This window comes from Sardina pilchardus, chromosome 5 (genome assembly GCF_963854185.1).
Source record: "Sardina pilchardus chromosome 5, fSarPil1.1, whole genome shotgun sequence".
Taxonomy (NCBI): domain Eukaryota; kingdom Metazoa; phylum Chordata; class Actinopteri; order Clupeiformes; family Clupeidae; genus Sardina; species Sardina pilchardus.
Window position 1 is genome coordinate 7,376,253 of NC_084998.1, and position 20,969 is coordinate 7,397,221.

Here is a 20,969-nt window from a genome sequence, read left to right on the forward strand (position 1 = left end):
GAGAGAGAGCACGAGAGCGAGAACGAGAGACTGCCTGCACAAGAGGCTCGGCTGCACTACGCTCTCCTCCTCCTCACGAAGCCTAATCTAATAATCTGTTTACATTCAGGGGCTGCTGGGACCTGCCTCTCTCTCTCTCCCTCCCTCCCTCCCTCCCTCCCTCCGTCTCTCTCTCTCTCTCTCTCTCTACCCTTTCCCTCATTCCCTCTCTCGTTTCGTTGCCGCACCAACCAGACGCCTGACCCCCCCCTCCCCCTCCCTTTCCAACAAGGGGAGGGCCAGTCAGCTGATCTCGGCTGAGACACTGGAGAGCACCACCTCCGTCTTTGGGAAAGGGTTTGAACAAACAGAAGCATGCTCTCTCTCTCGCTCTCTCTCTCTCTCTCAAACATTCTCTCTCTCTGTCAAACACACATACACTCTCTCTCTCTCAATCTCTCTCACACACACACACACACACACACACACACACACACACACAAACAAACACACACACACCCTTCCTCTCTCACACACACACACACACACAGATTAACATACTCTGAGCCCTCTGCGTGTTCCATAACATCCCCTCAACTTGGCGGTTGGCGTTCCTCGGCCCCTCAGCCCTCTCTGCACAGCAGCCAGAAGAGGGCCTTCCACTCCTCTTCGCTCTCTCCCTCTCTCACTCACTCTCTCTCTCTCTCTCTCTCTGCTGAACTCCTTGACATTGAGTAAGCATCAGGACAAATATAGCGCCCCGTGAACCTTTGACATTTATGTGAATTTGTTCCCTATGAAGAGCTGATCCATCCACAGTTGTTTAGACGTCGTCTTGGACGCAGCGCCTTTGGCCCGGCCGAGGCTGCTGAACCTACTCAAATAAATATTACAGTGCACTGCTGGCTCATTCGCGACTTGTTTGCTTTACCTGCTAACCCCTGATCCTCGGGGCCACATAGCTCACATAACAGGGCTGCACGCAGGCAATGACTCGGCTATATGATACGCATCTTGACGCGAGGACGTTGAAACGATACATACGGAAACAAACTGCCGCTAGTAAACCTTCAGACTTCTATACAAAGCATCAAACGCTGAGAACATTGTTTGCAAAAACTCACAAATAATGTCACATTGAAATAAGGGAGTGCAGCTGGGAAAAAAGTTTGTACATGTTTCAGGAACTGCTTTCGATGTTCCAGAAACTGCTTAAAAACCAAGGGGTACACTACACACTACACATAATTGTAAATAAGCACACCCATCATATTATTTGTTGGCACATTAATAGATAAAAATAAACAGACCTACAATCTGAACGAAGAAATAACAACACTTCCTTCCTCCAGGGGGAAAACGACACTCTCTAAGTCTGGGCGGCATCTACAGTAGAGTTACGGGCCGAAGCCTCTTAAGATGCACAGCTCTGCACGCCACTGGCCTCACTTCACCTCCACGTCTCAAGAAAGGCCAGGGCATGTCCCTCACCCCAATCTCCAGTTCACACACACACACACGAAACGTGCATGTGGTACGCCTATGCAGTCACACACACACACACACACACACACACACACACACACACAAGCACGCACGCAATAAGGCTGAATCCCTGCCACTGGCCATGACCCAAGTGGACAAGATGGGCAGATGGTCCCCTTCAAGTCGGGTCCCAGTTCCGAGAGGCATCTCAGTCCAACAGACCATTACTAGATCTGACACTGACCAGGGGGGAGAATGGCATGGCTTTAATCATATTAGTGGAAAGCCTGGCATGGCCTGGCATGGCCCGACATGCCGTAAGGACACCGAGGTGAGCACAGGACAGCGGCCACAGCTGGGCATGGTGGTGCCACACTCGTCTGACGTACTCAATAGGGACAAAGTCAGCGGCATACACTTTTTAAGGACCGCCTTCTATTATTTAAGTGAAACATTAAATATGAAACTAGACATAAAAAACAACCCCCCCCCAACCAAAAGAAAAAAGAAAACGGATAGCGTCTTCTCGAGGAAGCTTAGCTGGTCTAATTAAATAAGATAATACATTCGGTTATGCCTCTGATTACCAATTTAGTCTTTTCCACAAACCGAGGTCTCTCAGAGGAGAGACAAATCTGGGCTTGAGTACACAAGAGGTGACATAAGACCCCCCCAAAAAACAGAATCAATGAAAATAACATTTCAAATACGAATCCACCAATTTACTTGTTACTTTGCCTGAAAAACAGCTCTTTGAAGTGGACAAGTCAATGAGTTTACCTGCCACCATTTTTACAGTAAGTAGGCATGGCAACAAGCCCACCTGGGAGACACAAGGTTACCATGGAGACCCACAAACCCTAAGCCCTTTGTGCCAGTGAAGGAGGCCAGAGGAGGGTGGCGGAGGAGAGGGAGGACGAGGAGGGCGGCTGCCTGGCAACCGGTCTCTCAAAGCCCAACCCATTGGGAGCTACATGAAGAGGAACTATTCTCCCCTGCACAGGGACGACGTGTAAAGGGCAAAGGCTCGAGCACATTCAAAACAAGTGGAACAACCACTCGGAGACCTGGTCACCTGAACTACAGTAGTTGTCTTTTCCTAAACCATCAACATAAACTGCCAAATGTTGGCCTCTTGTAACAGACTTACTTAAATCTCACGACATATTGAGGTGGTGTAAAATAGGAAATGTAATGTAACAATATTATTAAGCATTAGGCAGCTTACACAACCAGATGCGGCCAAGCAGTAAAACATGAAGCTTCCATACCTCTATCCATGGTCACTGGAGCAGTCTTGGCAGGTTCTCGAACGGTCTTGGGACCTGGCTCAGTTTTGGGTGGCTGAGCAGGCTCAGGCAAACCTGGAGATTGTCAAAACCATTATTAGGCACAGAGCCTTGTGTAGACATGTGATCGATACAAACACCTCTATCAGACAGGGGCAACAATAGGGGCCTAACTGACAATGAACCTTGTAGAGGTCGGCCCCGATATGGGTTTTTCTAGAATCTCTGCACTTTTCAGATATGTGGACAATCAGCGCACAAATCATTCTCATATATTTGTCTTGCAAAAGGCATATCTAGACCAACACCCAGTGTAGCCATCCTGTGGGATTCTTGCCTCTCACGGTATTGTCAGTCAACTGATGATGACCAACTCAAAGTATGCCTACTGCTACTATAAGATGGGTATGGAGGCAGTGTGTGTGTGTGTGCGTGTGGTGGGGGGGGGGGCGTTTGTCTTACTTGGCTCAGGTGGGGGTGGAGGGACCTCCTCAGACACCACGGAGGCAGCCTCATTGGCCATGGAGCGCGTGGTGATCCTGCCCTTGCGGCGCCCTTGGCTGTTGGCGGTCTTGCGTCCGCGCGGCGTGTTCTGCTCCTTTCCGTCCTCGTCCTCCCCGCCGTCACACTTTTCTCTGTCTTTGCCAAGGTCCCTGGAGGGAGAGAGAGACAGCCCGGGGGCCGATTCAGCTCATTTTTACCTGCACAACTTTCGAAAAAGTGGTTCAAAGCCTCAATATGCACGGGGTGGCATCATAGCAAATCATAGCAATACTGTGCAGTGGACCAGCTCATCCAGGTGTGGGCCCACCATCACACACACACACAAACACACACACACACACACACACACAAACTACACTCCCTTACTCCAGGCCACACTATGATTCCCAAGAAGTCAAATGTCTTTGGACTGCAGGGAAGCTACTCTTCTCTGATTAAATAGTGAAGAGAAAGGGCACCGTCCCTGGCAAACACCGCTTTTTAACTACATGCGGCGTGCTCCAACAGCTGACTGGACACTTATACAATATCACCTGGATAACCGAGGACATGGAGGCCATTAAAGGAGGCGGAGAACAGGCGGCTCTCAGAGAGTGGCCGAGAGAGAGAGAGAGAGAGAGAGAGAGAGAGAGAGAGAGAGAGAGAGAGAGAGAGAGAGAAAGAGAGAGACTTGATGTACAATGTGCACTTCAACACAACTGACACCTAAGCAACAAAAATAATAGTGTGAGTGTGAATAGGGGGCTGGGGGCTGGTGGCTGGATCCCTGCAAATCACCACCTGAATGTGACAGTGACTGTACTCGCATTTTAGACACCATCTCAAAAACAGTCCTCTTAGTGAAAGGGGGGTGGGGGGTGAAACTCTGGTAAGCGCTCTAAAAACCATCAGTGGCTAGGTCGAAATAGACAGGTCCAGGGCAAAGAGGAATGCACACTAACTGTGGCTGGCATAATTTAAAACCTTTCCAGGGCAGATGATCCCCCCCAGATAAAGCTTCAACATTTCTGACTGAGAGCCTGAATGCTTTCATTTACTGTGGGCATTTATAACTGGCTTTTAAGTGTCAGAGGCAGAGGCTGACTTGAGCCAGGTCCATCAGGACCAGTGGGAAAGCCACCCCCTCTTCTCCCTCTCTTTCTCTCGCTTTCTTTCTGCCTCTCTCTCTCTCTCTCTCTCTCTTTCTCTTTCTCTTGTTTTCTTTCTGCCTCTCTCTCTCTCTCTCAAGCATCCTATGCTAAAAAGACGGGTGGCACTCACTTGGATTCCTCCTTTTCATCTTTCTCCTCCTCTTCCTTCTTCTCCTCGTCCTCTTTTTTCTCCGATTTCTCAGATTTGTCCTCTTCGTTTTTATCGTCCGACTTGTCTTCTTGCGAGGGCCGTGTTATCTGCTGTGGAATACCAAAAGGAAAAGGGTTTTTAACACAAGGTTAGCCATAGTTTTGTAAAATAATAATATGAGCATCCTGAAACTGTAACAAAAGTGAGTTTGCTATGAAGTCCAGCTGGGACTGTGATTGCACATGTTTACATTGGCAGTTTCCCCATGAGAAAGGCACATACACAGGTTGCATAGACCTTCAACCTCTAAGAAGTTTAACAATTGTCCATAAAGCCTCATCAACATCTCTCAAACTTCCCTGGGAAAGGGTGTGTAGATTTTGTATTGACTTTTGTCTACCCAGAATGCCCCAGTCAATTCTAAGCCAGAATGTCTGGCATAGACACATTGAAAGGCCACTCAGGTCAGGCTGAAACTTTTTTTATTATTATTCCATCTGATCTGATTCGGTCACACTCAGACACAGACACAGAACACAACTGCTTATCTAAAAATCCACCAGTCACTGGCCCGTCACTTACAACCACAAAGATAAACCTTGCATGAAGAAATGCATCAGTGTTTCCTCTAATGCACTGAGGCAGGCAAAGCCTCGGGGCTACTACACGGTTCCTATTTGGTAGTAAAATGCTGAATTCCTAAGCTGACCACGTCCAATTGTCAATAAGCAAACTCGAGACCATTTGCCCCGTTTACACAAACACAATTGCTAAAATGGAGGAGAGGATGTGTAACCTTTCCTGTCTTTCGTCGCCTCTAGTTGCTGTGGCATTAGCTTCAGATACACAAAACTGGTATGATATTTGACGTACGAGGCTGGCTTGGGGAGAGGGGGGAGGGGGCCGTTTACATACAATACGGTTTTAATTTAAAAATCGCTTTCATTATAAACAAACACAAATGTCAGCTAATGCGTTTTGGTGGCTGGCTAAAGGCAAACAACCGGTCAGAGACGTGTTAAAAGGTTAAATACCAGAAATGAATATAGATGGCCGAGTGAACTCCACGGAGACGCTGACCAGGCCTCACCCCGTGGCCTCATTACACTGTAACGAGGGGAGATAGGCTGCCCTCAGGTTGTTCCATTCTATGGCCCTACAATTTCCTTTGGGTTAACAGGATAAGAGGGCGAAGAGAAAGAGAAGTGGGGGGGGCGAGGAGGCGGGGAAGGGAGCGAGGTGGCCTGGTCATGCACCCCATGCTGATTAGATTAGGAATATGAGAACCTTTGATGATCTTCACATGGAAAGGGTGTCTGGAGAGACGGATCACACACCCCAGCAGTGAGATCACAATGGGGCCTTTGTTGGCCCTGCAGAGTTCAAAGGGTGCGGAAAAGAGGCAAAGCTGCTCACCACAAATGGTGAGGACTGACAGAGACCGAGAGAGAGAGAGAGGGAGAGGGAGAGGGAGAGAGAGAGAGAGAGAAAGACAGAGAGAGAGAGAGAGAAAGAGAGAGAGAGAGAGAGAGAGAGAGAGAGAGAGAGAGAGAGAGAGAGAGAGAGAGAGAGAGAGAGAGAGAGAGAGAGAGAGAGAGAGAGGGAGGGAGGGAGGGAGGGAGGGAGGGAGAGAGAGAGAGAGAGAGAGAGAGAGAGAGACTTATCTATTAACCATTGAGGGGGGGGGGAATGTATGGATGCCAATATGACCCAACACTGGTCACAATGCTCATGCATACTGACAGACAGCACTGCTGTTGATATCAGAGCAATTAGGCTAGATCATTAAATTGTATCACACCTGTAAGTCACTGTGGATACAAATCACAAATCACTATGGATACAAATGACTTCAATATCATCCAACAAATGTCTGCAGTGCCACTTATCACACCACAGTGGCGCTGTATCGTAAAGGCCACCATAAAAGTACAGAGATTCAGAGAAGCACACACCAGTGCTTCTTTGCATTCTTCAGAATTCAACTTGTCTACATACTGTACACACAAACACACAGCAATGTTTAAAGTAGTTGCAGCGCAACCATGATCAACAATACTTGAATGATGATTGTCCGAACCAAATAAGTCTTGTGTATTTCAGTTAAAAGATTCCTAAAATCAGATCCCGATGCTATAACATTATATTCCAATTGGCTTTCCAAACTGCACTGCAAGATACAGAATGCTTTCAATAAATAGTTCAGGAAATGGCAGACAGGAAGCACATTGAAATTGCCATTCCCCCTTTCAAATTGGGCAAACACGAAACATCCAAAAGCAAGCAGGTGGGTACAGGAGCTGCTGATCATGAGCTGTGGCTGAAACTAACACAAGTCATTCTGAGCATTTTACGAGACTAGAGGACCAGTTCAGTTAAAGAAACTTGCCCTCATTCCCATTTCCCTAAATATTACCCAGCTATACCAAAAAAATATATATATAAAAGTTATCGTACTCAATTTATCAAGCACTCATCGCTTTTGGTTACTGGCAGGAGAGGATTCACAGCTCCTCCCCTACTTGTTGCACGAAAGAGCAGTGTTGGAACATGCTTGGCTGGGCCAGCGCACTCATCCCATGCTGGTACCAGATGGACCAGAGGAATGCTGCTCTCCAAGATGTTCGTCGGACAAATAAGGCAGTAAAAGAAGAGGAGGCAAAGACCAAGAACGATACAAATGGAAAACAGGACTAAAAAGACTGAGACTGACTCTCCCAGCTGCCATGGGAAAAGGGATCGACTAATCTGACACGCTAGAGAGACGAGAGAGAGAGAGAGAGAGAGAGAGAGAGAGAGAGAGAGAGAGAGAGAGAGTGAAAGAGAAAAAGAGAGGGCGAGAGAAGCAGAGCTACACGTATCAATATCTCAGTCGAATGAATCTCTATTGAACTGTGAGAGGAAAACTGACTGCCTCACCGCTACGCAGCGTTCCCGTCCTGGCCCTAGCCCGGGCCGGGCGAGTTCTTTTCTCGTTAGGCAGGCGGAGGGCCTCGGGAGCGCCCGTGTTTGCTTTGGAGCCGGTTCCAGTGCCGTGGCACGGCGGCCATATCCGCTCCGCCTGCCAAAGAGCTCCCAGCTCCCAGAGCCCAGAGCCTGGCGCAGCACAGCACAGCACAGCACAGCACAGTGAGGAATCTCTGCGGACCGCACATTTTCCCTTCGTTCTGAGAGTAAAGGCCTGGCCTATCTGCTGAATCATGGCTCAGGACTCAGAGAAGGGTGTGGGGGGGTTTCGATTTGGGCGAAAGCCCAGCTATGGGGTTAGCGACACCTCTTTGGCCGTGGTGTGAAGAGCAAGGCTGAACCTTTTGAGTTTTAGGGCTCTATATTCTAACTCTTTCAATGGCAGCTCAACTGGTAGCACAAACTTACAATTTTCTTTTTGATTTTATTTACAGTGTGGCATTGAATCAATGTCATTGATATATTTGTTTAAAAAAATTTAAAAAAAGCCATTCAAACAAGGATGCTACCCTTTTTGTTCAATGTAAAACTACCCAACATCTTGTGTTAGACAGTTGTCATTGTTGACATCATCTCACTCATCCTTACCAAACCACAGCCACCTATAGTTACCTTCAAATGGATCTGGGTATGTGGCTGTTTTGTGCCTGTTGGTGGTTATACACAGTGTTTGTTACTACAGCTTCCAAAGAGGAACGTTATTATAACTGAAAGAAACTAAAGGAAATCAACGTCATTTTTTCCAGGCTCAGAGTTGATCAGGGTATTTTGCGCTCATGTGTATCAACAATCAACATCAAAAGGTTTCCACTTCCAATACAAACCCTTAGCGCCTGTCTAATCCGACCTACCCTGACCACACATCATTGTGCATTAGCCAGTGTGGTTAAGTTGGTTCTCGTTCTTCCTCACTGGCTCCCAGTAGTCGTCACTCCCATCAACAGTTGTGTCCCGAGTCAAGACACAGTGTTGGCTCCCCCCTATACACTAGAATCCTCTTCCTCTTTCCTCATTTTCATAGAAAGATTGTAGTCTTCTGATTAATGCCCCCCATTCAAGCTTTACTCAAAAGACTACAATCTTTCAAGAATCTTTCCCAAATCTTGTCAAAGTCTTCTCGTGCAAAGACTACTTAAGCTATAGTATACCTTTAAGCTATAGATTGCTAGCCTGACAAGCCAGACCCACATCAAGATGTCAAGATGTAGGGTCTGGGAACTCCGTAGGCAGGGCTCAATCGGAGGGGTGGGATAAACAGTTGTCTTTCAAATTCCCTCTCCGCAATAGGATAACGCTAAACGAATCATCTTCTTGTTTTCAAAAAGCAGGATGCGTTACCGTCGCAACTTCTGGTCACATGTCAGTCACCATTACGTTAAGCCCGCCCACCAACTCTATACACACTGTGAATGGTCCGGTCATTCTTCCATTTCTCAGCTCCTCTTAGCTCTAATGGATTGTTGCTAGACTGCCACGGCAGCCTAGATTTTTAGGCTAATAGATTGCCTCATCATTGAAAGAAACACAGAAAAAGGCCTATGAATCGCTTGGTGCACTTCATCTCCAGTGCATTTTGTGTAGAGCTGATAATGAAGGTGCAGGGAAGGAAAAAGCCACTGAGAAAGTGAAGATACAGTATATTATCAACCACACTGGCTCATGCCGAGGACTACATTTTGGATACAGTCAGAGCCTTCAGCTTCAGATTACCGTAATTTCCCGACTATTAGCCGCGGCTTATACATTGATTTAGCAAAATTTCTTCCGCTATGAGGTTAATACAGGGAGGCAGTTAATATGGTATTAATATGGTTTTCTTTTAACTTACATAAAACATTGTCCTGCGGCTTATACACAATGCGGCTTATATGCGGGAAATTACTGTATACTTTTAGGAGGACTCGAGCAGGAAGGCATCTGAATGTTGAGGAATACTTCTTGGGTAAATAAACACCTGATGGTTTGGAAATTCAGGTCAATGTCTGAAAGCCGAGTCAAAATTTGCTTGCCTAACATCTCAGGGGCAGCAGCACCACACACACACACACACACACACACACAAATCAATACAGAACGGCAACTGAACAAATTAACATTTCAAAGAGAAAGAGCCAGGAGACTTGGAAACGTGTGAATAAGGCCATGCATTCCTGTCATTTGTGACAGTGGGGGGAAAACAACAAGAAGATTGTCTCAGATTATGAGGAATATGCACAGATATCCTTCTGTTCAGCATTTACAACCTTCCCACTCAAGTCTGCCCCGACTGCCATCAAAACACTAAATCCTCACTGAGGCCAGGGCCTGCCAGTGCTGAACATGCATAGTGCATGACTTCTCTACAGTAACCAGACACTACGCACTGGAACAGCATGACTGCTGGCTAACCCTTCGCCAACACGCAACACTTGACAATGAGGCTGGAAATATCACTACATTTAATAGAAAATTTCAAGGTGCACATCAATTGCTGATGAAGAAAGAAAGAAGGAACATCAAAGTATGCTGTGCAAAAATATATAATATAAACAAGCAAAAACGCAAAACAAAAACAGTTACACTAATAACAGTGCCGAATGCTACGGCTATACACATCTCCCAAGTTCTACCACGTTCTCTTCATAAGCCCCAGGTGGCTCCACAATGGAACATATCAAGTCAAATCAGCCTTGCAGATGACCATATTGAGACAAAACAGCAAAAGCTGCAGAGCTAAAAAATGCCAGTACATGCTCCACAGGAAGAGGAACAGATGGGTGAGAGCAATGGAAGACAGGGACTCAAAAGCTTTGCTAGGACGCATGATATAAACAGTGCAACAGCACACATGCAATGAGAGAAAGAGGAAAGCGAATGACAAGAGAGAGGGAGAGAATCATTAAGGGAGGGGGAAAAAAAACACACACACACACACACACACACGCACACACACGCACACACACACACACACAAAAAAAAAAGAGATAGGGAGGGGCGTAGAGATATAACGCAACGCAAGCTCACTTCAAACTCACACTTCAAAAACGCGCCGTCTCGCAGCTCGGCACTCTGTAGCTCGTGGCATAACTGTGCTGTACGTACCTGCAAGCTCATCTATCCCTACGGGTCAGAACAGGGCCGACCGGTCCGCCACAGGGGCCTGAACTGGAGTGACTCTCTCGTGTTGTTTACGGCGGCGGCAGCAGCAGCAGTAGCGGCGGCGGTAGTATTGGTGGTGGTGGTGGCGGGAGAGAGACAGAGGCAGAGGCAGCAGCGGCAGCTCCAGCTCCAGCAGCGTGGCCAAGCAGCCAGCATCACTGAGCACACGCAGGCAGCAGCAGCAGCAGCAGCAGCAGCAGCAGCAGCCTGGGCCTCGCTCGGCTGCACACATTCCAGGAAAGCGTGTCATCGGGCCGCTTAAGCTGCCTAAAGGGTCGCCCATCTCGGATGCACGCTCTAATCTATGCGGGGGTCACCCGAGGTAATCCCCGCCGAGTGCTCCCCTGTGATTGGCACTCGCGGCCGCTCGGCAAGTTTTCTGGTCCTGTCAGGAGCACCGGAGTGTACCACTGGGTGATTTAGCGATAGGGGTGTCTCTCTCTCTCTCTCTCTTTCTCTCCCTCTCACTCTCTCTCTCTCTGTGTACTCACTTCTCCCCCCCTCCCCCCTGTGTGTGTCTCTCTCTCTCTGTCTCTCGCTCTCTCACACACTTTTGCTTCTCACGCCAAGTGGCAGAGGATGGGGGGATGGGGGGATGGGGGCGGCGTGGTGTGGTAACGGGGGTAGAAAAATGAGTACAGCTTGTTCGGGCCGTCAGTGTGGACTCTGTCCGTCTTCCCCCCCCCCCCCCACCCCCCCCCCCATCACTCTTTTTCCGTTTCTGCATATTCAGAGTTGGCTTGCGCTGTCGCTTCCTCCCACTCCCTCCTCTCGCGCTTGTCTACACACTCAAGCGTTTCTCCAGGGAATTTCAGCCAGTACAAAAAGCTCTAGCCAGAAGCCTGTTTGGAACAGGACAATGCCAGCGCGGGGCTGGACTCCTGTTTAACCACAGTGACGGGGCCCTGTTTATGTAACCTTTATGATGAATGCCCAAGCAAACTTGACGCAGACAACAAACAACCAACCGCTGCTTGTATCTGCAAACATCTGCCTGCAGACATCAATTCCCACCTTTTCAAAAAGTAAAACATTTAAAAAAAAAAATGAAATCATGTGACTCCAAATTAAGTGCCTTTCATTCTGACTTACTTTTTGGTCTTGTGCTTTCTCTCTCTTTCTCTTCCTCAATCACACAAAAAAAACACAACAGAATCCAGGATCTAATAATGCCTCCTGGTATGCACAATACTACCATGTACACACACAAACACACAATCCAGAAATCTAATAATGCCAACTGCCATGTACAATGGTGCACAAGGTCACCACCATGGCTGTCCTCACAGGCTGAGGATAATCTTTTTCATCACTGATATCGAACTCCTGACAGCCGGACACATGCAACCACTGACCTCGGAGCCAAACTTGTGATCTCTCCTGATGGATCCCAGACAGTGGGCTCTCTGTTGCCAACACACGCCCACATAATCCAAGACAAGTGGGTCTGATTATATATGCGCGCACACACACACACACACACACACACAAATATGGCAGTCGTTTATAGGGTCTTCTTCCACTGGCTCCGAGCACCACAACAAGCACAGCGAGTGCATACGGTCTGTTGATGCTGTTGTCTGGTTGTCGGCGTGCCAAGGTTAGGGAGGAGGAGGAGGAGAAGAGAGGTGCTTTAATGTGGCGATGGGTGATTTGTGGCACACACGTATATACAGTGGAGAGGGAATTTATGTGCATGGCATGCAGAATGGGAACACAAACACTGGGACGGCCTACATCCTCTTGCTAATGTGCAATGCTTCAGGAAGCACCCCCACACACACACACACACACTGAGAGCAGTGATCCCACAAACATATGTGCTGTGTCAAAAAAAAACCTGTAGACACACATCAAGAGAGCCTCACCCCCAATCCTACTGTCTGGGAGCAGTTAAGTCTGGTATACATACCATCCCCCCTCTGTTTCTCACACACACACACACACACACACACACACACACACACACACACACACACACACACACACACACACACACACACACACACACACACACACACACACACACACACACACACACACACACACACACACACACACACACACACACACACACACACACACACACACACACACACACACACACACACACACACAGAGAGAGAGAGGGGACCATCAATGAGGTGCAGAGAGGGGGGATGGGGGCTGAGGGGGCACCCAAGTGAGGGAAACCTGCCTGATGCTTCCACACTCCTCTCCACCCCCCCCCCCTCCCTCTCTCTCTCTCTCTCTCTCTCTCTCCATCCCCCTCTCTATCTTTCTTCATCCCCTCTCTATCTCTCCATTTCCAGGTCTGGACCCCTACTGCTTGGGCAGGCAGAACAGAGCAGTGCAGTAGAGGAAAGCTCCAGCTTCAGAGAGTAAAAGTCCCACCACATATCTGTTCCAACAGTTCACTTAAAACCAGCCAATTCTAAATAGCACAAGTCTTCAGCTAGGTAGATCGGCTAATCACTTGTGAAAATCACCTGTGTTAAGTGCACAGGTAGAAGGTAGAACCAATACATTGGTTGGAGTTTTACTTTCTGAAGCTGGACTTTTCCACCTCTGGTTAGCAGATGATGCAGAATAAAATTGTCATATTCTGGACGTCTGTGCTGCATCCTCTCCGTGCTACAGTATACCCATCATGGGTGTATGTTTATGTTCGGTATTTTACCATACAAGACACACAGGACTGCTACGGGCACAGTACAGTGATTTCCCACATATAAGCCGCATTGTGCATAAGCCGCAGGACAGTGTGTTATGCAAGTTAAAAGAAACAAAACTATACTAACACCATATTAACTGCCCCCCTGTATTAACCTCATAGCTGAAGAAATGTTGTAAAATCAATCAATAAGCCGCGGCTAATAGTCGGGATATTACGGTACTGTACATCATGGCCTTACAGTACATCCCCTATGAGACTCAAGACAGTGTGTCTGGTCTGCTGGAGGCAGGGTCTAGGTAAACACTGACATAGTGGCTGCCCAACACCATTTTTACCAGGAGGCATTCGGCTATTACATGGCCAATCCATCAACGTGGAAGTCGGCGAGAGTGCAAGTTACAACAGAGCACCGTTGCGCACAAAGCTATCCGCTAAACTCATAAATCCTTTATCCCAGGACAACCGATGAGCCAAGTTATGACATCTTTCCCACTTTTCCGTCATCGCGTTCTTAAAACCGCGGAAGTCTGGTGCAGGTACACGCAGTTTACACACACAGGATGACAAAGGGAGAGGAGATTCACATGCAATGAAATGAGCCGGCCCGGCGGGTATAGCTGTAGCTGTAGCGGTAGCAGCAGCAGGGGGTGTATGCAGTGGGGTGAAAGCAGAGCGCTGGTGACGTCTATGCGAGACAGGAAGGCCGCGGGGAGGCAAGCGGCGTCGGGGCAACGTCATGTCACACGGCAGCAGCGCCCGAACACAGCCACCGGCAAACGGGCCAAGAATGAGAGAGAGAGAGAGAGAGAGAGAGAGAGAGAGAGAGAGAGAGAGAGAGAGAGAGAGAGAGAGAGAGAGAGAGAGGGAGGGAGGGAGAGAGACAGAGATGAAGGGGGGTAAGGGAAGGAGGAAGAGAGAGATGGAAAGGATGGGATGGAGAGGGATGAAGAGATGGAGAGGCAGAGGGACAGAGATGGGGAGAGAGAGAGAGAGAGAGAGAGAGGGAGAGAGAGTGTGTGGCATACACGCGAGACAGACAGAAAGCAAGAGAGAGAGAGAGACCTGTGCACCCTCAATAATTCACTCCGTAGCCCTGCACACATACACAAAGAAAGAACACCTCCATCTGTGTGCCAGCCTTCCACGACCTTTGGCATGGCACAACAGCACAGCAGCCGTCACAGTAGACTTCTGCAGTTGCCCACCGTGCCCTCTCCTAACGGGGCGCATGTTGTTTGCGTTGGATCCCAGGGCCTGAGGAGGGAGCGGGCAGAGAGGGCACTGGGAACACAGCTCACAGCCAGAGCCCAACTCACGGCGGCAGAGAGACGGGGGGCACACACAGACACACACAGACACACACAGACACACACAGACACACACAGACACACACAGACACGGTCTCTACACCACCGTCTGTGAGTCAAAACAGCATGGGGAAATACTGCGTTATTCTAATTGAAATAAACCCTCTGACAACCATCCATAACAAGCCCGTGATCACTAAACTATATTCATTTGTTCCAGCCAGGACAAAAAAAAACTATAAAATCAAATCAACACCCGCTACCCCCCACCTGAGACCACATGGCTTTCATTTTGGGCAATCAATAATGGCAAATGTCAAAACAGAGCCCGAGTGTGCATGGCGACAAACAAAAATAAAGCAATTGGTGGCATTAAAGCGTTGCTGGAACACCCAAACACAGAACACTGCTCACGTCACCATCAGATAAGCATGCCCAATCAGGGCTCCATAGCAACAGTTCAGCACCCCAGGCATTTCGGTGAGTGGCAAGACCGTTCCATGCGCAGACACACAAGCCTTAAGCCATAAGCCTTTCAGAATCGACAAGTCTCCAGACCACGACACAGACAGCAGTGGAGAAGTGGAGAAACACGAATAGGGGGGAACAGACCCCCCCCCCCCCCAAAAAAGCCCAAACTTAATTGCAAACTACACTGCACCATAAACATGGAACTGATGCATAGAAGCTCCAGTAGAGATGGGGAGTTATGGGAGAGCAGGCTAAGTGGAACTATTTGGTTTGCTAGCTGCTACTCCCCCCCCCCCCCCCCCCCCCAGCGCCCCCAACCCCAAACACCCGCCTCATCTTCCACCTCCCATCCCCCACTTCCCCCACCTATCCACCTCTACCCCCACCACCCCTTAACGCCCACCCCATCCCCCCCCCCCTTCCTCGGTCCCTGGAAAGCAGCACGGAGCCTCCCGTCTATGGCAGGCAGATAAAACAGATTCCTGGGAAGCTGTGCAGCGCCCCATAAATCACGCCGCACCACTGAGCCCGACCGCTCGGCCTGTTTCTCATTTAACCTCAGAGCAAAAACCCTTGCGCTGAGTGAGCCTCTCAGAGAACATACACAACACACACACACATATATACACACACACACACACGAGAGAGAGAGACAGACAAACAAACAGACGACTGACTGCTTTGGATACAAGTCGTCACTAGAGGGCCTCCTAACTTGAACGTCAATACCCAAAAAGAAAGTCAATAAAAGTACAACAAACTTCTAGTTTACATACCAACAAATAATTAATCTGCAAAAAGCGAATGGAAAATGACCAAGTGTAATGAATATGCACTGAGATAAAGTGGATGATGTGCTAGCCTTTGCTTGCTTGATCATGAAAACGTCCAGTTCATGAAAAACGGCCAGACTGCTTTGATAACTGCACACAAGAGGAAGTTTGATTGCTTGAGCATTCAATCCTTAAGTCAGGCGATCCTTACATAGCTGGATTGTCGAACTTAAATAAACACAGAGATGGACCAGCATAGTGAGGGAGCTGCTCAAATAAAAGAGGCTGCCCAAAGTACGTAGTGGGAAAGCAATACACAGTAGTCTCGCTCTGCAGCTGAGCAACAGCGTTCCTGCATCCCCTTCTCCTGTGATAAGAGCTGCCATTTGAAATGCGCTGCTCTCCAAGAGTCATAAATGTGGAATACCAGGAAAAAGGCTCCCTCCACTTTTCACAGGATTGGAGGAAGACATCTGTTGTGCTGTTACTCTGCACATCAACAGACCCTGCTGTTCCAACCTTGACGTATCCCGCCAAATAACGCGACCGCAGTACAGTGCACTACTGCTCACGTGGAAGAGGAAACTGAATATCTAACATCACGCCAAGGACCAAAACGTTAGGGAATCCATAGGGGCGGCATATGGAAAAGAAGCATTTCACCACTTCAGGAAGGCGAGAGTCTTTTGCCAAAAGGTCAAAGCATCAACGACCACAGAAAAACTCAAGAGTCACAAAATAAATAAACAAAGTAGGAAACGGTCTACTTGAAGAAACACTTCTCACCTGATTTCTCCCTCGCCGCGGTCTATAGTTGCGCCGCACCAGTGTTTTGTAATTCTGGTTCTTCTTAGTCAAGTAATAGTATAGCACGCAGTCGGCCACGCACTGTAAAAAAAAAAGAGGAACACGTAGAACTTGTCAAGACGCAGAAGATGTGACACATGCATTAAAGTGTGCATTCAAAGCACAACCACACACAGCAGTTATGCATCAGCAGGATATCTAAAAAAGGAAACGGAGCTCGTCACAGAGCATGTGAACATTTACTACATGTCTAATCCGTCAACCAAAAGTTTGGTTTGTGGTCAAACATGAGCTGCAATGCATGCTATGCAGGACTGTTCAGGAGAAACGTCAATTAATCCTAATTCATCAAGTTCTGCATTTCAGGGAAACATACTTAAGAAGGGGGGGGGGGGGACTCTCATTTGCATTGATTACAGGGAACATTGTGTGTAAAGAGTTGTGCAAAAATGTAAAAGTTTAACTACAACTTAAGCAATGCAGAACACTGGAGCCGAACAAACTCACCTTTCTTTCCAGATACGAGGCAATGAGGCCAAAATTCTTTGGGTGCTGCACAAACCTGAAAGAAAAGATATGTGGGAACTAATTAAACAGAGTGAAATCATAACTGATAATTTCAAAAGCCAGGAGGGAAATGCCACCCTCCCTGCCTGCCCCCCCAACCCCCCGCCCCCTGCTCCCACCTGGCCTTCAGGAGGTAATTTCACAATCAGGGTGTGTGCTTTGTTTCAAAAGGGTCAAAAATAAACCATCTAAAACTGTAATTGATTGGGTTTTACACATTCAGTATATCTCTGTAAAAGGATTTAAAAATAAAAGAAAGTTGCTTGAAAGCCTGTCAAAACATTTCAGTTGGAGTGGCCATTTTTGGTGTTTCTTTGTCTAAACACAGATAATAGATACATTACTTCTAAAATGGTAAAATGCTGACCTGGCTATCAAACATTTTTGTGGATAAAGTTAGGGCATCACAGTGCATGTTTTCCAATTCAAAACATGTATAATTGTGCTATTTTAATTGCAAAAATGAAGCACAGTTGATTACAAGTGAAAGAAAACAACTGTGCTTCGCCCTCTGCATTAAGAAGGTGATACATAGAATTAAATGGATTCCAGTTTCATTCAGTGAGCCTTTGCATTGACTAAAAATCTTGAAAGTGTCAGATTCAATTCAGGGATCGATCAAAACCAAAATCACCTGAAAATCACCAAAACCAATATAGTCACCCTAAAGTCAAACCAGACGGACAGTGTATGTGCGGAATCTAAAAGAGAAATCCCTCCAAATATGAACAAAAGACTGAAAGGGACAGATAAGGTGGCACCAACGTAAGCATCTTATCACATGAAAACACGACTGTTTATTTCATCTTTTGAGGGGTATATAGCTTGCCAGCTTGACTCCTTCACGAGTGAATAGCCTGGTCACTCACGATTGGGAATCATTTACAATGCTAGCGTAATGGCGACGGACCTTATTCTTGTCCCCCCCCAATGCTAACTACGTTCGTACGCGCCTGCATAGTATAATAATAATTATAATAATATTGCTAATATGAGTTAAGGAAGTGGTATAGTAGAACACCAATTTGTGGATAAAAATTACTGAAAGTGGCCAGAAATTTTATTTTTACCATTATTTTTCCAGTTGTCAAGGTGCTCTTAAGTCTAGCCATTAATTTAACATATAATATTCTAACGTTATGACATATCTTGGGGTTCACAGGCCTGTGGGTGAAAAATGTCAAGCACCAAGGTATCAAGGTGCCAAGCTGCCTGCAAACCTGTTGTGTGACTGGGTATATATAACTATATATATAAAAAATGGAATTGAGACTAGAGGTCTCTGAACAAAAAAAAATCTAAACAATCTAAATAAATAGAAAATCCAGGAAACCCAAAGGCATGATGGTCGAGACGAGAGGATGACAAAGGAATGTGTTGTGACTGGCGTGCTTTCTCCCCTGATTTCTGGCCATGTTGGGATTCTCTTAAGCTCTATGGGCAGAGCCTGTGGGATTCATACATGTGCTTCTTTGAACACTTTTCCAGCCTACACTGGCTCTTCAAGAGCTGTCTGCCGACTGCGCTAACATTCCTGAGTCAATTTGATTTGTAGGAGGAAAATTAAAATGATTATGAGGGGTAATTTGTGTGAGATCCCCACTCCCCCCCCCCCCCCCCTCAACCCTGCTGTCCCCCTTCCACAAGACGGGAGCAAAAATCTGGTTGTGAAGTAAGCTCTGAAACTCCAGATTCTATAGCTCCCCAGTTTAAGCCCTGCCTTACAGTGTGGATCAGCACCAAAACCACACCCGGATTTAACAGTAGAACCGTTGGTCTCTCTCTCACTCCAGACACACACGCACGCACGCACGCACGCACGCACGCACGGACGCACGCACGCACGCACGCACGCACACACAAGCCATTTCCTGTAAATAAAGCTAGCATGTCTTATGGTCTCAGAAGTGCATTAACCCATCTGCTAACTTAGAAAAAAAAAAACACACGCGCACAGGCACGCGCACACACTTACTTCTCCCTAAAGATCTCCTTCTCGTGTTCAGTCCACACGTTCATGAACTGGCGGGACTTGTAGACCTTCATGGGGTCCTCCATCAGGCCGTTCATGTTGATGAACTTCACACGTCGCTGCTCCGAGTCGAACATCATGGGCGGGATGACGGACAGCTGCCTCATCTGCTTCTCGTTGTTCTGACGCAGGGAGGAGGTCGAGGGGAAGAGGGGAAGAAAGAAAGGGAGCAAGGGAGAGAGAGACAGACAGACAGAAGTGAGCCGCCTGAACGAGAAATCTAGAGAAAAGTTCAAGGGTGGTGACTTTAACCCAAACCACCCCACACAGATCAAGTCCAACAGATGGTTAGCTGGAAAAGCCGCCTATGCGTATGGTTTTGCAGCGGTTTCGAGCAGGACGCTGTCTGATTTCTTTGGCTGGCATGTATATGGCTACACAGATAGAGGATTTTTAAAAAAGCTCCTTATTTTGGAAGTGTACAATTACCCTCCATACCTGACTATTACTAAACAGCTGCTGTCTCAAGATAGGTCTCAAGGCACACCTATCACCTAAACGCCATGGCAAACGACTGTGAGAAGACGCTCACTCACCTCCTGTTCAGATAGGCCGTCGATGATCTCGGAAATCTCATGCTCGCTTCTCGCGATGGTCGCCGACAGACCAGTTCCCCGTTGACCCACCCTTGAGAGAGCAAGAAAAGAGCTTAAAGGAGAGATTTAAAAACAATATGCAATGAACTACAGTAGCATGTAATGCACAAAAACAGCACTCAACACAGAACACGTTTCAGCTGAATTAAAACAGAGCTGATTGAATGAACACCACACTGCTATTTTAAGCCGGACCTTCCCTGCCCAGTACATTCCCAATTGCGCCTTACCAGAGGCCATCAGGGGACTCTGGGTGCACAGTAAGCATGCAGCAATAAGCCAAAAATGCTGTCGCTTAATGTGTTCTCCCAGACTAGATGAGCTCCACCAGAAGCTAAAGCGAGCAGCTAGCTTACCGGGCAGCTAACTAGCATGGTCCTATTTACTTTCATTCACTCATGGCCACTCGGGTTCTTGCCATTGCTCTGACTGCCAGGGAGTCCAGGGAGTCCAGAGAGGCATTGTGTTGGAGCAGCTATAAATGGATAGTTGTGTTTACACAGCAAGTAAGAGAAAACACGGAGCCTTCTGATAACTGCTTTGTACACAAATCAGAGGGCAAGCTCCGGTCAGTCAATTTATAGTGTTCTTCAAAACCCCAACAGTCGAAAACCCACAAAAAAAAAAACCAAGTTTTCTTCAGAGAAAACAAATGATGACAAACTGATACCACTTGAGAACAATTCCACCCAAAGTGCCTTTGATCTGTAGCTTGCAGAAGCCGGTGAATATCTCCCTACATCCTTCCCTGAGGGCTATTCTTGTCCTGAGAGACTTCTGAGGGCAGCTCATTTAGTTTCAGGAGAATTTCCTCCAAAACAAGTCCAGGTAAACAAACTATAGGAGGTAAAGGATAGGGTAGAACCTCAATAGGAGGAAATACGCCTTAATTTTCCACTCATTAAAAACAAGGGGACATTTTCTTCCTTTGTAACGTCAAAGCCAGACTGACTGATGACCGAAAAAAACAGGTATATATGGGCATAAATAAGCAGTTGGTAATAGGCCTATAGATCCTGACAGATTGCCAAATCCTGTTGAACAGAGTTGTACTGGAAAATGTGCCAGCTTCTCAGTTTCACTCACACCACAGCAA

The 20,969-nt window shown here is 47.4% G+C and overlaps 1 protein-coding gene across 12 annotated transcripts in view; it reads right to left on the minus strand.

Annotated features, from left to right (window-relative positions):
* Positions 1 to 20,969, minus strand: part of ncor1 (nuclear receptor corepressor 1) — a 73,681-nt gene that overhangs the window by 33,762 nt on the left and 18,950 nt on the right. For 9 of the 12 annotated variants that reach the window (XM_062536175.1, XM_062536169.1, XM_062536173.1 and 6 more), the window contains exons 11-17: positions 19,814 to 19,925; positions 19,221 to 19,399; positions 17,186 to 17,240; positions 16,658 to 16,759; positions 4,518 to 4,648; positions 3,216 to 3,406; positions 2,736 to 2,828 (exon numbers count right to left, since the gene is read on the minus strand). In XM_062536175.1, the coding sequence (XP_062392159.1) occupies positions 2,736 to 2,828; positions 3,216 to 3,406; positions 4,518 to 4,648; positions 16,658 to 16,759; positions 17,186 to 17,240; positions 19,221 to 19,399; positions 19,814 to 19,925 (863 nt within the window). The remainder of the gene's footprint in view (positions 1 to 2,735; positions 2,829 to 3,215; positions 3,407 to 4,517; positions 4,649 to 16,657; positions 16,760 to 17,185; positions 17,241 to 19,220; positions 19,400 to 19,813; positions 19,926 to 20,969) is intronic. The other 3 variants (XM_062536171.1, XM_062536177.1, XM_062536174.1) reach the window with 1 other exon arrangement.